This window comes from Cyanistes caeruleus, chromosome 6, assembly GCF_971803275.1.
Source record: "Cyanistes caeruleus chromosome 6, bCyaCae1.hap1.1, whole genome shotgun sequence".
NCBI lineage: Eukaryota > Metazoa > Chordata > Aves > Passeriformes > Paridae > Cyanistes > Cyanistes caeruleus.
The window spans coordinates 36,100,351-36,119,159 of NC_141706.1; the positions used below are offsets into that span (position 1 = coordinate 36,100,351).

Below are 18,809 nucleotides of genomic sequence, written 5' to 3' on the forward strand. Positions count from 1 at the left end.
AGGATGCCAAGTGCACGACTTTGGAGATTTGAATTTCACTCAAGTTCCCAATGATGAACTGTACAACAACCTGATTTTATATCCGCGGTCGGTGGGCTTGGCCAGCCAGATACTGGCTGATGCAGTGAGCAGAGCAGTAGCTGCTGGACACAGATGTGTGACTTTAGGAGGTGATCACAGGTGAGCTGACCTAAAAACAATTAGTGGTTCATGCTGCAGGTTGACACTTGGAGTACAGGAGTTTAATGTAAAAAGCAAGGAGACTGGACAAATAACTGGGGGGTCATTTCTTGGCAACACCTTACGGTTGGACATTTAGGGGAACATACAAGGCAGCTACAAAAACCTGACCTTCTCAGACAGTACTGACCAGTTCCAGACTGGTCTGTGATCAGTTGTGTAGACACATTTCCTCTTTGGGGAAGTTTGACTCATCAGGTTCCTTCAGGGGAACTGTTCAGTTTCTTTATTTGCTGAATGTTTAGTGATGTGTCTCTTTAGCCCATCACATCTTAGGATAGGTTTGTAATGCCTACACCGAGACAATTTTGCAATAGATCTTACATAATGAATCTTTTTCCTTTTTCACTAACATTTGGTCTGAGAATTGGTTAAGATGGTAGGGCATGTAAGAAGGAATTGTGGGGGAAGGTGTCATGACTAGAATAAAAAAAGGCTATGTTTTCTGGGGCATTTGGATCTAGAGCAGGTGAAGATTAAGTGTGTGGGAAGGGTGACAGCAGAAAGCTCTGGCTTATCTGTCACTACAGCCCTATAGTTACTTGGCCTCCTGGAATCACAGCAGCAGCATGCCCTGCAGTTCGTATGGGATGTTTCCTTTATTGTCACAGATGTCTGATGTGAGGAAATGTAACAACATGGCTGACTGAAGCTGAGAGACTTCCCATTGTCCTTGTAGTTGTCTGGAGGAGAAATGGTCACTAAAGACTTTATTACTGTACTTCCAGCTTGGCACTTGGCTCTGTCAGTGGCCATGCACGGCAGTGCCCACACCTCGGAGTGATCTGGGTGGATGCACACGCTGATATCAACACGCCTCTCACAACTCAGTCTGGAAGCCTCCACGGACAACCTCTCTCATTTCTCCTGAGGGAGCTTCAAAATAAAGTGAGTATCCTGATTGTTATTATCCTACATGGCAACCTCAGAGCATTGCACCATTGCTGATATAGGGTCCTTTCTTGCCTGCTGCAAGTGCAGATCTTTTCTATCAGAGCACAAGGAAAGATACGTGATTGTGTGTGTGCATGTGCACATACATGCACACATATATACAAGTGCCACAAACACATATAAACACAGATACAGACACAGAAACATAAATGAGAAAAAGCTTTTCTTTGTGTTAGCACCCTCGTGGGCTGCACAGTGAGCTGCACACAGCTGACTGTGGTTCTCCTGTGTCACAAGTTGTTGCCAAGGCTGGGCAATGGCAGCACTGCTACCAACTGAGCAGGAACCTCCCCTCAGCCCAGCCTGTGAGAGCCGAGCTGAGCTCACCTCCAGAAACAGCTGGTTCCTGCATACCTTGCACGCTGCTTCTGCTTAGTTTGGCTCTTCCATGTTTTGACAACCTTGGGGCCTGACAGGGGCTGTTCCTGTATGATCTCTCCTAACTGGCTGCTCTGGCATTGGCTCTACTGTAAATATTACAAATCAGAACAGCTGTAACTGCTTGCAGTGAACTTTTAAAGAGAGAGCCTTTTTCTTGGAGAAGAGGTTAAATTATCAAAAAAGCTGTTTCCTGGGGCACAGGGAATGTGCATGGCCCATTTTTGCTGCTGTCAAGATGCTGAACCTTAGGCTGACCTAAGGCCTATGTACTCTGCCTGGCCTATGTGGGCTGTATCACCCTGTACAGGGACCTGCAGCACCGTGCAGTGAACAGCGAGGCCTCTGCAGCAGGGACCTTGGTACAACAACCTGCTTCTGCTGAAGCTCAGGCTGGAGAGAGAAAGCAGGATCAGCAACTGCATCTTGAGAATGGATGCTGGAGCTGCAGAAAACCTGACTGCTTTATTTTGGCACTCTGCATTGCTTGTTATTATTCCTAAATTTCTTGGTTCTCTCTGACTAATTTGGGGTGCTGTGCTGCTGGATGTATGCCCTTTCCAAGCAAGAACAAGTATTTTTAAATCTATATGGCTACTGAAGATACCAGTGCATCAGTTCTTGTTCAGCATGGCAATACAGCAGTCAATCTCATAAAGCTCTTCTGCTTTTTCTCTTGCAAATTGTTTTGAATTATTTCCATCCACAAGTTTGGTGCTTTTATATACTTCACTCTTTCTAGTCATGTCTAAGATGCAGATGTGTTGGAATTCCCAAAGTAATGCAAAACTAAATGTGGCTTTTTGGAACACCCCCTGAATGTGAAAAGGTTACTGTACTTCTACTTTTCTGCCCATAAGTTAAAGAGGGTGATTTTTTTTTTCTTTTTGACAACTTTCTTAAGGGAGATAAGAAGAGAAAGAGACAATTTTGTGAATTTTAGGGTTCACCTAAGGTGAACAGTTTATGGCTTGGTGAGAACAGGGAAAAACTAAAGTTCTGTGAGAGCTGAGGAAGGAGAAGATACTGGTCTGCTGGGTTCCAGTTCTTAAGCAGCATAGAAAAGCAGTAATTCTTTTACAATTATTGGGCTTTTTTGACATGCTAAAAGAATACCTGTAAGCTTTCTGGGGTGAGTGGGGGAGCAGCTTTCTTGTGAGCAGCAGTAGTGAAGAGAGAATAGGATTAGGCTATGCTTAGTGGCAAGCTACTCAGGCATGGTGCTGGTTTTGTCACAAGCCCAGCTCAACTCCAGCAGCGCAGATGCCTGTGCAGAAGGCGCTCACACAAGACTTGGCTGTGCACTTGCACAAACAGGCATGTGCACTCAGCTGGGGTTTTTCTTACCCTACTGTATTCCTGTATAGAGGGTGGAAAGCCAACTAAGTCCTGCTGGTAGCATGAGGCTTCTACAGCACTATGAATTTTTAAACAGCTCTTTAGCAGTAGCAGAATGTGCCTTTGGCAATGGTTTGTCTGGTTAATGTCCCTCTGACTCTGGAGCAAACTGTTATGTGTGCAGGAGTACCCTCCTGCACACATAACAGTTGGTTATGTGTACGGGATGAGAGTAAGAGGGTGAGCCACACCCTCTGTTGGTGTGGCTCACCCTCTTACTCTCATCCAGTACAGCAGTTGAGTCAATAATGGGACAAAAAAAATTATCATCCTTTCCTGACTGCTTCAGGGCTCCTGGAACCATCCAAATTCACAAACTGCTATAATACCTTCCCACAAAATGCCTGCACCTCTGGCTGATGCAACTCCTTTTCCATTGTAACAAAGAACCTGTCAAAGGCAGTTAATACATTCAATTTTATTTATTTGCAAACAAAGTGGTGTAATTGCAGCTTTAGTCTACTGAATCATTGATACTAGATAATATTATCTGACAATATTATCATTATTATGCTCAGTTTATAGTGTGGTGATGAGTTTTGCAGAATTCATTTTTGAAACCTGAATTTATTTTTCCTAGTGCTCTCCAATTCATTTATCCCTTTTCTTAATTTATGTCTAGAGAAATTTCAGGTCATTGTCCTAGAGTAGCAAATACTTTTATAATCTGTGCTAATTTAGCCCAATGCAATTACATATGGCTATGAATGTGTTAACTATTAAAAACATCCAATATAGTAATCAGAATATAATTAGTAACTGAGAAGTCTAGGAGGGAAACAAACCCTTCTAGAAGCTTGACAGCTATGTTGGCTGTAGCCATTTTCAGAGCTGAAAGAAGAGTAATTTGAGTTAATTTAAATGAGTCTTAAAATTAGTAGGCATTACTAACTGAATGTTTTTATAATTCCATACTGTGACTACTTAATTACCAAAGCTGAAAAATTATGACTTCATAATCTTTCAGTTGCTGTCCTTGACTTACTCGCTTCAATTCTGCATGAGAAGCCGGCATGATGTAGCCCACTCTGGAGGTCCAACTTCTTGCCCTGCTTTTTTTCCACTCTTTTATTTTTTCTTTTTTTTTCAACTTCCCACTTGAATTTATCCACCTTTAATACTGTCTTTGTAAGTTTGCATGACTTTGGTAGTTCTCCTAAGGTGTCTTGGTTTTCATTCTTTCACCTAAGCATCACCATTAAGTGCCCTGTGTAAGTGATCTACATCTGGATATGTACTTGAGCATTACTCTTTACACTCACTGATGCAAATTACCTATTGCTTGTGGATTTGGGCTTTTTAGTCCTCCTCTTCAAACTGGAAAATATGGAAGTGTTAAAAACTTCATCCATTAACATTCAAATCAGATAAAGTCCTATCACTTTACCTGAGCTGGACACAGGAGTGAAGGAAAGGACTGATTACATCAGCTGAACCCCCAAAAGCAGAATTTTCTCTATCTAGAAAGATGCTATAAATTAATACAAAATTTTCAGGGAAGCATTAAAAAGCATTTTGTTAGGTATTAACTGACCCAATACCAAACTTTTGCTTGCAGGTACCACAACTTCCTGGCTTTTCCTGGCTGAAGCCCTGCATTTCAGCATCTGACATTGTGTACATTGGTTTGAGGGATGTGGATCCTGCTGAGTAGTAAGTTGGTTTAGGTTAAATGATTTTTGTAAAGGCTGAAATAATGAGCTTGAAATTATGTCCATAAGGCTTGCTAGATTTCAGTTTAAACCAGTAATGATTGTTTTTAAAAAATTATTTTCACAGTTACATTTTGAAGAACTTTGACATCCAGTATTTTTCCATGAGGGATATCGATCGTCTTGGAATTCAGAAAGTTATGGAAAGAACCTTTGAACAACTGATGGGCAGGTAACAAACTGTTATCTAATTTAAACTACTCTTGTTGAACATCTGGTTTCCTGAAAGTCATTTAAATGAAGGTCACTTGATGTAAGGTGGCTGTACGGAACTGTGACAGTGTCCTGTGTATAGGAAAGTCCAGCACTGGAACCATTTCACAGTCTTTGGCAGATGGCTGAGACAGGTTACATGACTCACTACAGTCATGGCTCTGTTTTATACTATTTGGTTATGTTAAGTAATTCTGCATTTTCTGCAGTTTGACAAGATGTTTGAATCAACTCAGAGTGCAGGATGCACATTATGCTTTTAGAAATACATACAGAAACTTGACAGTAACTTGAAATGAGCTATTGGTATGGGAGGGAAGCATTTGATGGCTTCCTCCTTAGACCACTCACACACAATGTCCTGATGGCAGCTGCCAGTGCCAGTGTAACTGGGAAAGTTCACTTTAACCACTCCCTTACTGCAGCTCACTACTGCACCCTTGTTCAAGTTTGGGGAACCAGGTCAGGGAGCAGCAAATCATGCTGGTCTAGGAGCTGAAAGAAGGTCAGTTAGAAAGGGTAACCTCTCCTACAGGTTAGAACCTGCAGCTGCAGGCTGCTGTTTTCTAAAGCTGTGCTCGCCCTTCCTAGCTGCAGCTGTGCCAAGTAAAGAAGATGATAATCCAGATGCTTTCCTTATTGAGCATCTGCAGAAAGTTGGAAGTACGCAGTCTGCCACTTCAGTAATTCATTTGAGTGACAAGCAGTGTCCAGTTTATTAAGCTGTCATCAGCTGGCAGATGATATAGTAAGTAACTAACATTTTAGGTTTGAGATTATATTTTACTACTTCAGCAGTTAGGCTACATGGCAGTGTTTGGACACAGCCTTTAAGAATTGACCTGAAAAATGCTCATCTTGATGAACTGTCAGTGAAATCCTTGAGCTCGGTGCTTCCTCCATCCTAGCTGCCATGCACATCAGTGTTTCAGCCTTCACCCTGGCTTTCTGTACAAAAGGAGAAAAGGCTGGATTGTATCATACACTTCTCTACATCATTCCACTAAGATGACAAATACCAGTTAATATGGTTTGAACTAAAGGACTTATCTTCAACCAAATCCTCGCTGAGTAGATGTTTAATGTATGTGAGACATGGTTCAAGGAGCTTGATGCTATTTTGCTGATTAGACTGGACAGTAAGAAATGCACACAGAAAACATTTAAGGATCTAAGATTGCTTTTCTTGTTTTATTCTGTCTCAGGAGACAGAGACCAATTCACCTGAGTTTTGACATTGATGCTTTTGATCCCTCACTGGCTCCAGCAACGGGGACTCCTGTTCTAGGTGGATTAACTTACAGAGAAGGCATGTACATCACAGAGGAAATACACAACACAGGTAGGAGCTGACCAGCAGTATGGGGCTAAGCAAGGACAGAACAAACTACCCAGAGCTCATACGGGCTATGTTTTTCCTGTGTAAATAGACAGTAAGTGTAGTCAAAGCAAAGGTGCCAGCAAAGTCAATTCTGCTTTCAGTAAGGGAGAAAGAAGTCCTGTGGTTGAGCACTTGCCTTGGTGTTGGAAGCAGCTTAGCCATCAACAACTTCAGCTTAGCAGAAGAAAATAAAATGCACAGTGTGTTAACAACTAATGTCAAAAATGTGTAATACTGTTCCCTAATCCTAAACACATAAGGTGAGATGTGAAAATGGGCATCTGGAATATAAAAATGGGTGCAAACAATCTTAAATAGTTTGAAGTTCCATTCTAAGATTCAAGACTAACAAATTGAGCTTTCATAAAATATACTGCAATTGACTCAATAGATGAGGACTTTTCATCTTATTCCATCAAGTTTTTATTTAATATGTTTAAACAGTATTATTTGCAGTAAAAGAAGGTTAAAAAAATCCCAACCAGACAATAGTCTATAAATTCATTAATAGGATGGCAAAAGAATACGATGTGAGAAAATTTTGTAACCCCTCATTTTTGGAATGTTTATGAAAACATTCCTCTCGTACAAGTGTATGGAACATCAAACGTTTTTCCTGAATGCTGAAAGCATGAATGAGTGAGGTAGTGATGACGTAAGAAAGAACCAAATTAAAAACACAACTTTGCATCTGAGAACAATAACCTCATCCCTCACATGAGAGCCAATCTTAGTTGTCTAAGGGGTAGAGTAGGTCACAAACCCAAATACCAGACTTGCTGCAATGAATAAAAGGCTGTGAACAAAACCTTGGAGAGGACAGTACCCTTTGTCAGAGTAACAAAGCTGCACATCATTTTCACAGGAATGCTTTCAGCTGTAGACATGGTTGAAGTCAATCCACTGCTGGGAGCTTCTCAAGAGGCAGTGAAAGCAACTGCTCACCTTGCAGTCGATGTGATAGCAACGTGCTTTGGGCAGACAAGGGAAGGTGCACACATTGCTTTCGATGAACTCCCAACACCCAGCTCTCCAGATGAATCTGACAGTGAAGAGCAAGTGAGGATTTAAGACCCCAAAGTGTTGGATATATTGGACACTACAGAGCTCTGCTGAGGCACTTGAGTGGATAGATTGTCAACACTTGGCAAATACTGTTAACTTCTCAATTTTTAAATAAACTAGCTTTTCCATTGATCAGTGGCTACTTTATTACATACCAAGATTTATTCATTTAGTTAAGTATATACAAAATGAGACAATAAAATATTTATTACCTTCTTATTAATCTTACCAGTAGTTCAAGCCTGTTTCTTTTTACTCCCATTCTCTGTCTTTCAAGTGTCAGTACAGTTTCTGTTGAATGTGCTGTCTCATGACTCAGTTCAACCCTCAGACAGTCAAAGGGAGCACACAGCCCATCCTGTTCCTCATCAGTGGAAAAGCTCATCTTGGTCACGAATGTTCATTTCTTGCGAAAGAACTTGAAGTAGATCACACCTCCTAGGATGGCCAGTTCCAGGATGATGATAATTGACAGCAACAACTTATTTGTGGTTACTCTAGAATTAAAAAATAAAAATCCAAGGTTTGTTTTTCATTCCACCTTGTTTATGAAAGCAGACTCTAGATCCAGATCAGCATTATCTTACCTTCCCTGTTTCAGCATGACCACACTGTGCTTTTCAAGAAGCTCTTAACAAGCAGAAAGGGCCAAACACAATAGTTCACTACTCATGTTTTCTTGGAAATCCTGTTTAAATCTCCTATTTCAGCAGTAGCAGTTCTGTTCCTCTTCCCCTGTCCCTCAGAAGGCAGATCATTGCTCTATATGTGCCTACTCCTCCAGTTAAGCAAAGAGGAAAACAATACGTGACATCCTGTGCTAAAACCCTCATTGTGGTGCTTTTATGTGAAGTATGTTGTTGAAGAAAAACTAAAATCTCTAAATAATTATGTACTTTTACTACTGAAAACTAGACAGTTATCACAACTTCCTTTAGCAATGGGCTCAAAGGAAAGGTTGTGAGGAGATAAGTACCTACTTACAATTTATGAACTTTTTAATTGAACAATACAGCTAAACTGCAAATCCACTTACGAAGCCAAGATTTTAGCCATCAAAACCGTAGATGGTCCGGCTCAGAGATTCGTGGGCCAGCCTAGGACTAACTGCTCTAGGGCATTAGCTGGTGTGGGCTAAACAGATTTGTCTGTGTCATCAGGCGTCTAACTCGCCCAGTGCTGCAGTGATTTATGGCACAGCTCTCCCCAACCCAAATGCGTGGCATCTGAAGGCACAAGGAGCAATTGACTGTAACTTCTGTCCTCACCACGGTTTGGATGGTTAAAGAGCCCATATCATCCTGATCAATAGCCTGTACTCCATTAAGCAATTACCAAAGAGGAAAACACACAAATTAGCATCTGCATATGGGCACATACTCTGTTTACACATTCCCTAAAATGTCTCAGCAGTCCCAGCTGATACTCGTTTCCCCTCTAAATCCAGCAGTGCCTCAGGCTGCTGTCAGTCACACCACTCACCTCCGGGACATCGAGCGTAGAATCTTGCGACTCTTGCTCAAGTTCTCACTTGTATTCACCAGCTGAAGAGAGACAGAAGTTACTTGTCACTTAAACAAACACACATCAGCTCTGGGAACATGCACGTGAAAGCAGCTGGTGTTGAAATGTTGCAATGAATTATAGACACAACGTTGTTTTCTACCCACAATACCAGGTGGAAGCATTTCCTCTTTTCTAATGAGAAATCGGGACTTTTGTGTATACTTTCCCTTAGCTATATACAAAGATAAGCAATTTGAGACCACTTTCTGCCTCTAATTAATATACAAATATCAGAAAGTCGGTATTAGCTTCTTTCATTAAGTTTCATTTCATTATTCTAGTTGTTAACACTAGAAGAAAGTGATACTGATGTGTTCACCGCAGTGCATATCAAACTGTTTGAAATGCAGCTCAAGTTCTATCAAAGAACTGTGTTGTAGTGACAGGTCTAAGTGACCCAGTGGGTACAAGCTCTGAGCTGTTAATGGATAATCCATTTCAGCTTTGTATTGCCCAGAAATGAACTTCCCAGCATACCTAGTCAGCTATCAAGAAGCATGTAATGAAGTGAGGTTATAGACTAAAAAGGTGTTGCTTCACAGATATGATTCATGATGCATGGCCACTGATCCCCTGGTAGAATTTCACTTTTCCACTTCCAAACATTCTAGGGAAGTGAAGGGTAAACCAGGTCACTTATATCACAGACTGCACAATTCCTCTGTAGTTTAACACATGACCCTCAACTACAAAACTACTTGTATGTTTCTTTGCACTGAGATGGACTGGACAAAACTGGGAAGGAAACTATCAAGTCCATTTGGAGCTTAGCAGATTTCAAATCTTCACTATGAAAGAACAAGTAAGAAGAAAGTCTGCTTCCAGTTGGAATGTGTGGTTCACACAGTTCCACAATTCACTGCCTAAGAGGCTCACAACAGATGTCACAGATACAGTTTAGTGATGAGCACAGCAGTGACGGGTTAATGGCTGGACTTAATGATCTTTGAGGCCTTTTCCAACCTAAACAATTCAATGCTCCTATGAACAGTCTGTTGAGAGACTATGATGCCTGAAGGACTGTACTATTTTTTATTAGCTAAAGGACAAAAACAATACCTACAAAACTTAAGATCAATTTCCTTTCCCGCTTTCTAATCCAAATTTTGGAACAGGACAAATCAAATTCTGACTGAAATGACGGAACTACTTAAATGAAAAAGCTACAGGCTTCGTTGCAATGAAAGAACTCCCAAGAGCAGGGGTATGCTTTTTGTTTTGGCTGAGTGGGCTTAATTGCCAAACTCAGTGTCTCCTGAAGTCAATCACCTAAAATCTTTACACTTGGAATCCCTTGCACACACAAAATCCTGTCAGTTTCTTAGTTCAAAAATCATATTGTTAGTTTTGCATAGTGTATAAACAAAACAAGTAAACTAGTTTTTGAGGCTTTTGCAACAGAAGCAGAGCCTCTTGAACCAAGGATGAGGAATAGGCATCTTGTTCCACAACATTTTCTCCCTCCCTGCAAATATTGGAAAGCTAGTGATTAAGTAATCATTCTTCTGCTAAATCTCTTTGCATTACAAAAACAAAAACTTGCTAACTGCTTCCAAAATCTTAACTTTTACTAGTAATCTAGTCACAAGGCAAATCATCAACAATTTTGTAATCTGTAACTTTTTCAGTAATGCTATTTTTTCCTAGCAAATCTATAGGTCTAATCTCCCATCTTGCACAGACACAGCAGCAGACATCTGACCACCATGGGTTTGGACCCTTCTAATTATTCTTTTATGAGAACAAATAGAAACGTGGCAGCCTGAATTTGGTCTGTAGAAATACCCAATCGGATTACTACACCTAGGAAGAGAGTAATTACTGGCATACAGTTCCTACTAAAGTAACATCAGATTGTTTCAAAGCAGTGCCCAGTTTCCTGCTCACCCTGCTCTTGGTGCGTTCCAGCTGCTCCCGCTGCTCCCCAAGTTCCTCGATGATATCTGTGCCAATCTGATCGGTTTCAGCAGCGATTCGGTGCGAGCGCTCGATGCTCTCACTGGCTCGGTTCAGACTGTCTGTGCCCTGGAGAAGCAGCACCCTCTGTGACTGCAGATTAGTCTGAAAAATATTGGATGTGTAACTATTATGCACAAAGACAGAAGTATAAGGCTTCTGACATTAAAAAGTTTAAATGTAACTCCACAGGCCATCCATCTGTATTAGCTGTACGTCTTACGTTAACTGATGCAGCCCAGTTAATTTTGGCTGAGCCCTGTTCACTTTGTAAGATTATGGCCAAATCTGGGTAAATTTCAAAAAAGGATACAGCACTAAAGAGTTAAAACAGTTCAAAAAAATTTTCTTTGTAACAATTTACTCTTCCATCAAAGAACATTTACATGAAAATAGTATCTTTCTTTTCCAGATGCTAACTTTTTACTTCCATTCACATCTAAAGTCAGCCTTGAGACTTCACAGTTGGTTGCCAGGGAGATAATTAAGAGTTTACAGTCAAAAGGATTAGGAACAAACAGCACTAACAGATGGACTGCTAAGTAACAAAGATCTTCTTTTCATGCCAGTAGCCTGGGCTAGAGGATAAAGAATGTTTGCTGACCTTGGGGTCAGAAGGTAGCTCAAAATAAAGTGTTTTCTTAAGCTTCAGAAAGCCTAATCTATCACCCTGCTCCCAGGTTTTAGAGTAATCAGTCAAAAGGAATCAAATGCAAAAATTTCCTAAGCTACAGCAGAAGGAAATACTAAGCAAAGAACCTCCCTCAAACCATCCTCATCTAAGGCAGAAAAATGAAAAGCCCACCTCCATGAACTTTCTGTAGGGATCACAGCACTTTGAAGACAATAAAGAGATTCAGTTTCACTGGCTCAGATGTCTCTAAGCCTATCTGGTACCAAGAAATTGGTGTACTTTGTAGCAGCAAAACCATAGTGAAAAAAGTGCTAGAGGAAAAATCCTTGTATTTTCTTGAAACTATTTACACTAAGATCACTTAAAAGATAATTCTACCAAAGAACCTATACAATGCATGATTCACACTTTGCTAGTTTTGGAGATTAGAACTAGGTGAGTTAACTTTTTATTAAGTAGCAACACTTCTGTGTTTTTCCTTCTGTAGGGGAATGATTAAATGAAGAGTTTCAGTACAGAATGTTGTGCAAATTACTAGTCACATGGCTTTCAAGGAGTTCAGTTTTGATTACATTACTATCTTTGTTTTAGAACAGAAAAGCTCTCCTCTGAGTTCTAGGTGTTTTTTGCCCTCCCTGAGATATTCATGTTACATGCAGAGAGATGTACAGTGAGTTATAAAAGCACAGAGGTGGTTTAAAGTAGAAACACTGTAAACAACACATCTGCGCTACTGCTTGTGCACAATCACAGCCAAGTTAAATACAATTTACATCTGATCCTCACACTCTGCTCATTTTCTGTGGCGAAGATTCCGTATTTTGTATCGCCTTGGTTTCCACGGCCCAATCCCAGATCTGTGCTTTTCATCTCTCTCTGGAACATGGACAGGTCTCTTCTGTATGCTCGGATTTTGCTCATCATTTGATTGCGGAAAGGCACAGGAGCGTACTTCAGTTCTTCCTCCATTTCCCGCAGCTTTAACAAAAGAAAGCATGTTTATTCTTTAAAACATCAAATCTATTCCCAGCAGCAGCTGTACTCAAAACTCAGCACCAAATGAAGGGATTCACACGTTTGTGTTGGACTGGCTGAGGGGGAAAACCCCAAACCCCATGCCCCAGTATTGTGTACACCACACTACCCAATGCTGTTGAGCCCATGTGCATTTTCAGATACATAATGCCTCAACAAAAAAAAATTCCCAAGCTTAAACGCTTGATTTTTTTCCCCTGAAACATCACTCTAAGTTTCAAAATTTGAAATTCTCACTTTCTTATAGTTTAAGCATTTATAGGATGAGTAACAACTTTCTGTCACATCTGTACAACAGAGACAGAATCATAGGATAGTTTGGGTTGGAAGAGGCCTTAAAGACCACCTTGTTCCAACACCCCTGCCATAGGCAAGGACACTTTCCACTAGACCAAGTTGTTCAGAGATCCATCCAACCTGTCCTTGAACACTTCCAGGGATGGGGCATCCAGAGCTTCCCAGGAAAACAGTTCCAGTGTCTCACCAACCTCACAGTTAAGTTTCTCCCTAATGCCCAGTCTAACCCTTTGTCCATTTAAAGTCATTACCCCTTTCCTATCACTACCTGCCCTTATTCAAAGTCCCTCTCCAGCTCTCTTGTAGCTCCCTTTAGGTGCTGAAAGTCACCCCAGAGCCGCCCCTTCTACAGGCTGAGCAATCTCAATTATCTGTCTTTCCTCACAGAAGAGGTGCTTCATCCCTCTAATCTTCATGACCCTCCTCTGGACTCACTCCAACAGTTCCTTGTTCTTCCTGTGCTGCACTCCAGAGCTGATGCAGGGTTCCAGGTGTGGTCTCAGCAGAGCAGGGCAGAGGGGCAGAATCTCCTCCCTGCCCTGCTGCCCACGCTGCTCTGGATGCAGCCCAGGACACGTTTGGCTCTCTGGGCTGGGAGTGCCCATGGCTGGGTCATGTCCAGTCTCTCACCCAGAAGCACCCCCAAGTCCCTCTGGGCAGGGCTGCTCTGATCTGTTCATCCCCCAGCCTGTGTTGACATTAGGGATTGACCTGAACCAGTTAAAGGACCTTGCACTGCAGGTCCTAACAACCTAACAACCTGCACATTGAAATATGAAAAGAAAGCTTAATCCACAATGTCTTGTTTTAAAGGACAAGTCACATGGCTTTTTGTTGCTGTTCCATATCACCTGCTGTCCTGTAAGCCTATACACTACTACAGAAAGATCAGACAGGCTAAGACCAACATGAAAAAAGACAGTAGGGTGATAAAAAGCCCCAAGCAGCAAATTCTCTACATGCTTGCCTTAAAACCACTAGCAATTTTAATTGTACCTCCACCACTCTACTTTTTTCAACAAAGTGAAGGCAGTATCAAAACCAAGCTCTCAAAACCCCCTCAAAAGACACATAAGAATATTTGTCTATGTATATAAGTATACACAACAGTCTTAACAAACACAGACACACCTATCAGATCAATCATCAAACAGTAAAAAAATTAAACTCCTGCCGCCAGAATAGTAACATAAAAATGTAACATTTGTAGTATTGCCCTTTTTAAGGCATCAGTCTTTCACCCATCAGGAAGGCTGGAAGCCTCACACTCACCGTCTCGTTGGCTTCACGCTGCTTCTCATCGAATTCTCGAACCAGTTTTTTCTTCTCCTCTGGGAAAGTAAAAGCAGTATGTCAGATAAACTATAGAGAAATGACAACAGAACTCCAATTCAATCCATTAGAAACAGGGAAGCTGCCACAGACAGCTAGCTGCAGAACACCAGGTCAAAATTTATCTCAAATGGGAGCAGCTTATTCTTACAACTTTTCAGAAGGGAATGGGTCAAGAGAGCAGAAATCACTCTTCCAAATGCTGAACACTGCCTCTGGTAGACAAAAGAAGTGATTTTTCAAATATTTTTCTGACCTACTGTCCTTCAATGTCCACTGACAGAATTGCATGTTGAAAAACATTTAGTGTGAAAGAACAGCAAAGAAGACACATTGGTAAACAGTTCATAAATATATTTCTTATTTTTTGCAAACACTTGGCAAGATTACTGAAGGTTGAAACTATAACTTGGATTTAAACAGAACACTACATTTTCAAGTGAGCCCTGAAGGTCCTGGGAGATCTGGCACTCTGTATTCCCATAGTCATAAAGAACCTAAGTACACAGAATGAGCATTCCAGAGTTCTCTGAGATAAAAGATGCCAGCAAGGTATCACCTCAGGTTCACAGAATAAAGCCCAAATGCTTCCCTCTTCTGGAACAACATGAGTTGTTTGAATCAGCCAACTAGACATTTTAGTTGTTTGAGACAGTCATTTACCTAGCTCTGTGTACCTAGGGTTTTGGAGACCAAAGAATGGGTTTCACTATTTTTAGTAACTAATGGGTTATTCTATTTTTAAACAAAACCTTAAGGCGTGTATTTTTCATGTGTTAAAAACCTATCATATCTCTCTTAACATCTACCATCAATGAAAGTCTAAATCTGAAACTTCACTCAGCTGAGCAAAAACACATGTTCTGTAATCTTTTGCAAAAGCACTGAAGATGAACACCAGAGGGCTGTTGTAGAATATTGAAAACAAAACCAAATCCTACCAGTAATTTGATAATTATACACCTAGCTTAATTCACCTGTCTCAAAAGGGTATTATTCAGTCTTAAACAACATTCTAGGCAGCAGAAAATGTAGACTGCCATCTTGGTAAAACCCTCCAATTAGATTAAAGACAAAATTACATACAACATTATAAAAACATCATCACAGTAAAAAAACTCACTTGATAATGCCTTTTGGTAAGCACAGTCCTCAAGGAGTAGCTTTTAAACCACAGAATATAGGAAAAAATTTGAAGTGTTCAGAACACTGGCATATAGCTCCTCTCACATACACAATATGCCTAAGCTGTAGGCTTTCCTCCTCTGTTCAAATTCAGACTGAGCCCAGAACTTGAACTGTAGAGAACTTAAGACAGAACTAAAACCCATCATCTAAAGAAGTAGCTCTGGTCTCACATAGCACAAGGAATTATTACAGACTAAGCTACATCATGACTGTTAATATACTACACATCAACTGGTATCAGGAAATGCAATTTCACATCCCAATTTTTTCAGGAAGAAATGCTGACTTAGAAGGTTCCTAAATACACTCTCCTCAACTTCCTCCATGATTTGCCACCATATACATTTGTGCTGATACCATTGTTTGTGTAGCTGGGTTACAAGTGAAATTATAAGTGGGTTATAAGTGAAATGTGGAAAAACAGCCTCTGGAAGTCAGTAATTTGTTTCATACAGGTCATTTCACTAATCTGGTTCAAGCAGTGCTCTCTTAAACCCACTGCTGCTTCAAAGTCATGGAAACCCATCACAGATCTGGAAAAGCAGCATTTCCCTGCTTTATTTCTCCCATGCAGACTAAGATGCTGCACTTATAAGCTTGCAGCCAAAGAAATGCCAGCTCCCAAAAGGCGCAGAATCATGGAATGGTTTAGGGAAGCCAAGCAACAATAGCCTGAGACCTTTTTGTTGACAGGCCAACAAGAAATCCAGCAATGTGGCTTGAAAACGTTCTATTGGACCTAGCCAGTATCCAGAAATGACAAAATACACTGATTCACTTGGCATCACTCTGCATCGAACCACAACTCAAAGCACACGGACAGAACTTCTAAAACGCAGCAGCAGTGCCTGTGCCACAGCAGCATTACCCACATGCTCACTGACAATTAACTGATTTATTGCCAACCAGTTAGGAAGAGATTCAGTGGGAAAGCACAGCTAACGGAATTCACCTAGAGGAAAAGACATGATTTGAAACTTATCTAGGCTGTTTCCCCTTCTGACAAATTTGGAAGAGGAAAAAAAGAGTGTTTCTAGAATTAGGAATTTGTCATCTTGTTTATATAGAGTAAAACACCATTTCCAAACCTCTTCCCCTCGAAGATGTCCCAAGGACTACAGATCATGTGTTGCTTTTGGAGCATAGGAATTGTCTTAAAAGAGTATTCCAAGGTCTCTTTCATCATATCCTGAATATTTTGGGATCAGATAACTTGAAAAATAAAGATATACTCCCTCCTCATAAGAAAAAAAGGCAAACAAAGAACATTAGGAGAGTGGAATGACTCTGCCAGATAGACAAATTCCTAAATCTTAAATTTGCTTAGAAACACTTCCAAAAAATAATGCCAGTATTTTTGCAGAAAAAAAAAAATAAAGACTAGAACAGTTGTATTAAATTTTTTTAGCATGGATGAAAAATTAGCTGGCAGTTATTTGAAATCTATTAAAAAAAAAATTCCAAGTACTGCAAAAATGGTTGCCTGTAAATATTCCATTTAAGCCCATGGCACAGAATTCACTGCTTGCGACTTCCACACTGTCAAGGAGACCTGACAAAGTTTTACTTCAGCAGGAAACTGATCATGCTCATTTCTATAGAAATGTGAAAATAAGTGAAATTAAGTCAGGTTTACAAGTTGTCAGTTGCAGGTTTCAACACCTTTCTTGTACCAAACTTTCTGGAAATGCTGATGACAAGGACTGACCCTGAATTTAGCCTGTTATTAAACAGAAAGCCAGGTAAGAAACAGGACATTAAGCGTTTCCTGCTCTGTGTTATCTAGTGCAGACTGGTATATTCTGAACAAACTGGTTTTATGATTTTATGCAAAACTGATCAACTGTGGGAGAATGAACACTACGGCAGAACGTGGCTGACAGCCCCTGCTCATCACTGGGGTACAAAAGCTGAGCTGAGCTACAGCAGCTCATGACAGCTGTGGATTACACTTCTCATAGGAAGGGTTTCATCAGAGGCATTCAATGACAGTGGCAAAAATCTCCTTGTCACATCGCTTCCTTTTCTGGTTCTCAGAACGCTGCCAAGTATCAAGGACCGAATCAGAAGCACAGACCCTCACAGAGGAGTGTTCTGTCAGAGCATTTTACCCACTGGTGTGGTATGAAGGATAGCTGTAAAACCAGGCTGTGCTTTTAATACTACTTAGCATAGCTACGATAATAGGTTTTCTCTATTTTGTGAGTACATAGTGCACAAACCCCAGACTTTTAAAACTAATTTAAAATGCAAACATTCTCCAACAAATCTACAGATGCTTCTGGGAAGTTCTGACAATAAAAACTGCATCTATTTCTGCTAATGAGGTTTTAAATGTGAATCCAACATAGGCAAATTTAAAAAGGGGGGGAAACCCAAACCCTCAAAGCACTGCAGTTGTTACAGCATCACAGAATCAGTCAGGCTGATAAAGACCTCTGCAGTCATCGAGTCCATCTGACCTAACACCACCTTGTCAACTAGACCATGGCACTGAGTGCCACATCCAGTGGCACTGGATTTATTTAAAGTTTATTTCCTTAAGCACCTCCATGGAGGGTGACTCCACCACCTCCCTGGGCAGCTCACTCCAATGTCTAATCAGCGTTTCTGCAAAGAAATTCTTCCTAAAGTCCAACTTCAACCTTCCGTCGTACAGCTCAAGACTGTGTCCTCTTGTCCTGTCACTGGTCGCCTGGGAGAAGAGGCCGACCCTAACCTGGCTTTCAGGTGGTTGTGGAGAGAGGTCGCCCGGAGCCTCCTGTTCTCCAAGGCTAAACTCCAGTTCAAATAGAAACAGCATGAAATAGCATCCAAATAAGAACTCCTTCTCAGAGACTGATGCTGTGAACCTAGCACGGCAGTGTTTGGCTACGGAGTTGAAATTTGCCAGAGCAGAGGAGCTCCAGGGGAGTGAAGCCACACACCTGCACGGCCACCAGGACACGGCAGCAGCTGAAAGCCACACACGGCAGAGCCACCCGCCTCCTCCCAGCAGGCGCCTACCAGAAGGGACGTCCCCAATCCCTACAACTGCAAAGCGCCCCCGGCCCCGACAAAGTCTTGAGGGGACACTGCCTTCCCAGCTGCTCAAACACGCCTGTCTAATGAGAAGCACCCGGGCACTCCTGCCACGGCCCCACCGCCGGCCAGGCAGCTCCGGCCGGATGGACCGCGGCCTCACCCCGGCCCCGAGGGACGTCCACTCCACCTCCCCGGCTCACCGGCCGCGCTGCCCCGCAGCCGCTCGGGGACGCCCCGCAAGTCTCCGTGCAGCCCGCGGAATATCTCGTGCAGCCGCTCCAGGTGCTCCGAGGACGCGGACCCGCGGCCCGCCATGGCCCCACAGTCCCCGCGCCCCCGGCCCTGCCCGGCCCGGTGCTTCCGCCGCCGGGGCCTCGCGCACTGCCTGCCGGGAGCTGTAGTCCCGCGGAGGCGGCCGTGCCCCCACCGCTAGGGG

At 41.9% G+C, this 18,809-nt stretch overlaps 2 protein-coding genes across 4 annotated transcripts in view; one reads left to right on the forward strand and one right to left on the reverse strand.

Annotated features, from left to right (window-relative positions):
• ARG2 (arginase 2) overlaps positions 1-7,569 on the forward strand; it is a 20,922-nt gene extending 13,353 nt beyond the window's left edge. For both annotated transcript variants that reach the window (XM_086895909.1, XM_086895911.1), the window contains 6 exons: positions 3-180; positions 969-1,128; positions 4,529-4,623; positions 4,750-4,854; positions 6,101-6,237; positions 7,142-7,569. In XM_086895909.1, coding sequence (XP_086752035.1) covers positions 3-180; positions 969-1,128; positions 4,529-4,623; positions 4,750-4,854; positions 6,101-6,237; positions 7,142-7,347 — 881 coding nt within the window. In that variant the 3' untranslated portion in view covers positions 7,348-7,569. The remainder of the gene's footprint in view (positions 1-2; positions 181-968; positions 1,129-4,528; positions 4,624-4,749; positions 4,855-6,100; positions 6,238-7,141) is intronic.
• Positions 5,583-18,757, reverse strand: VTI1B (vesicle transport through interaction with t-SNAREs 1B). 2 transcript variants are annotated; one of them, XR_015288784.1, is made up of 7 exons: positions 18,574-18,757; positions 14,102-14,160; positions 12,284-12,475; positions 10,795-10,968; positions 8,824-8,885; positions 7,571-7,838; positions 5,583-5,843 (listed from the first exon to the last, which is right to left on the reverse strand). XR_015288784.1 is itself a non-coding variant. In XM_023928310.2 (6 exons), exons 1-6 carry the CDS (start codon positions 18,686-18,688, stop codon positions 7,742-7,744), a joined length of 699 nt encoding a protein of 232 aa, XP_023784078.2. In that variant the 5' UTR covers positions 18,689-18,757; the 3' UTR covers positions 6,684-7,741. The 2 variants fall into 2 exon arrangements, 1 of the variants encoding a protein (XP_023784078.2); XM_023928310.2 differs by lacking the exon at positions 5,583-5,843 and having other exon boundaries at positions 6,684-7,838.
• Positions 18,758-18,809: the final 52 nt, after the last annotated feature.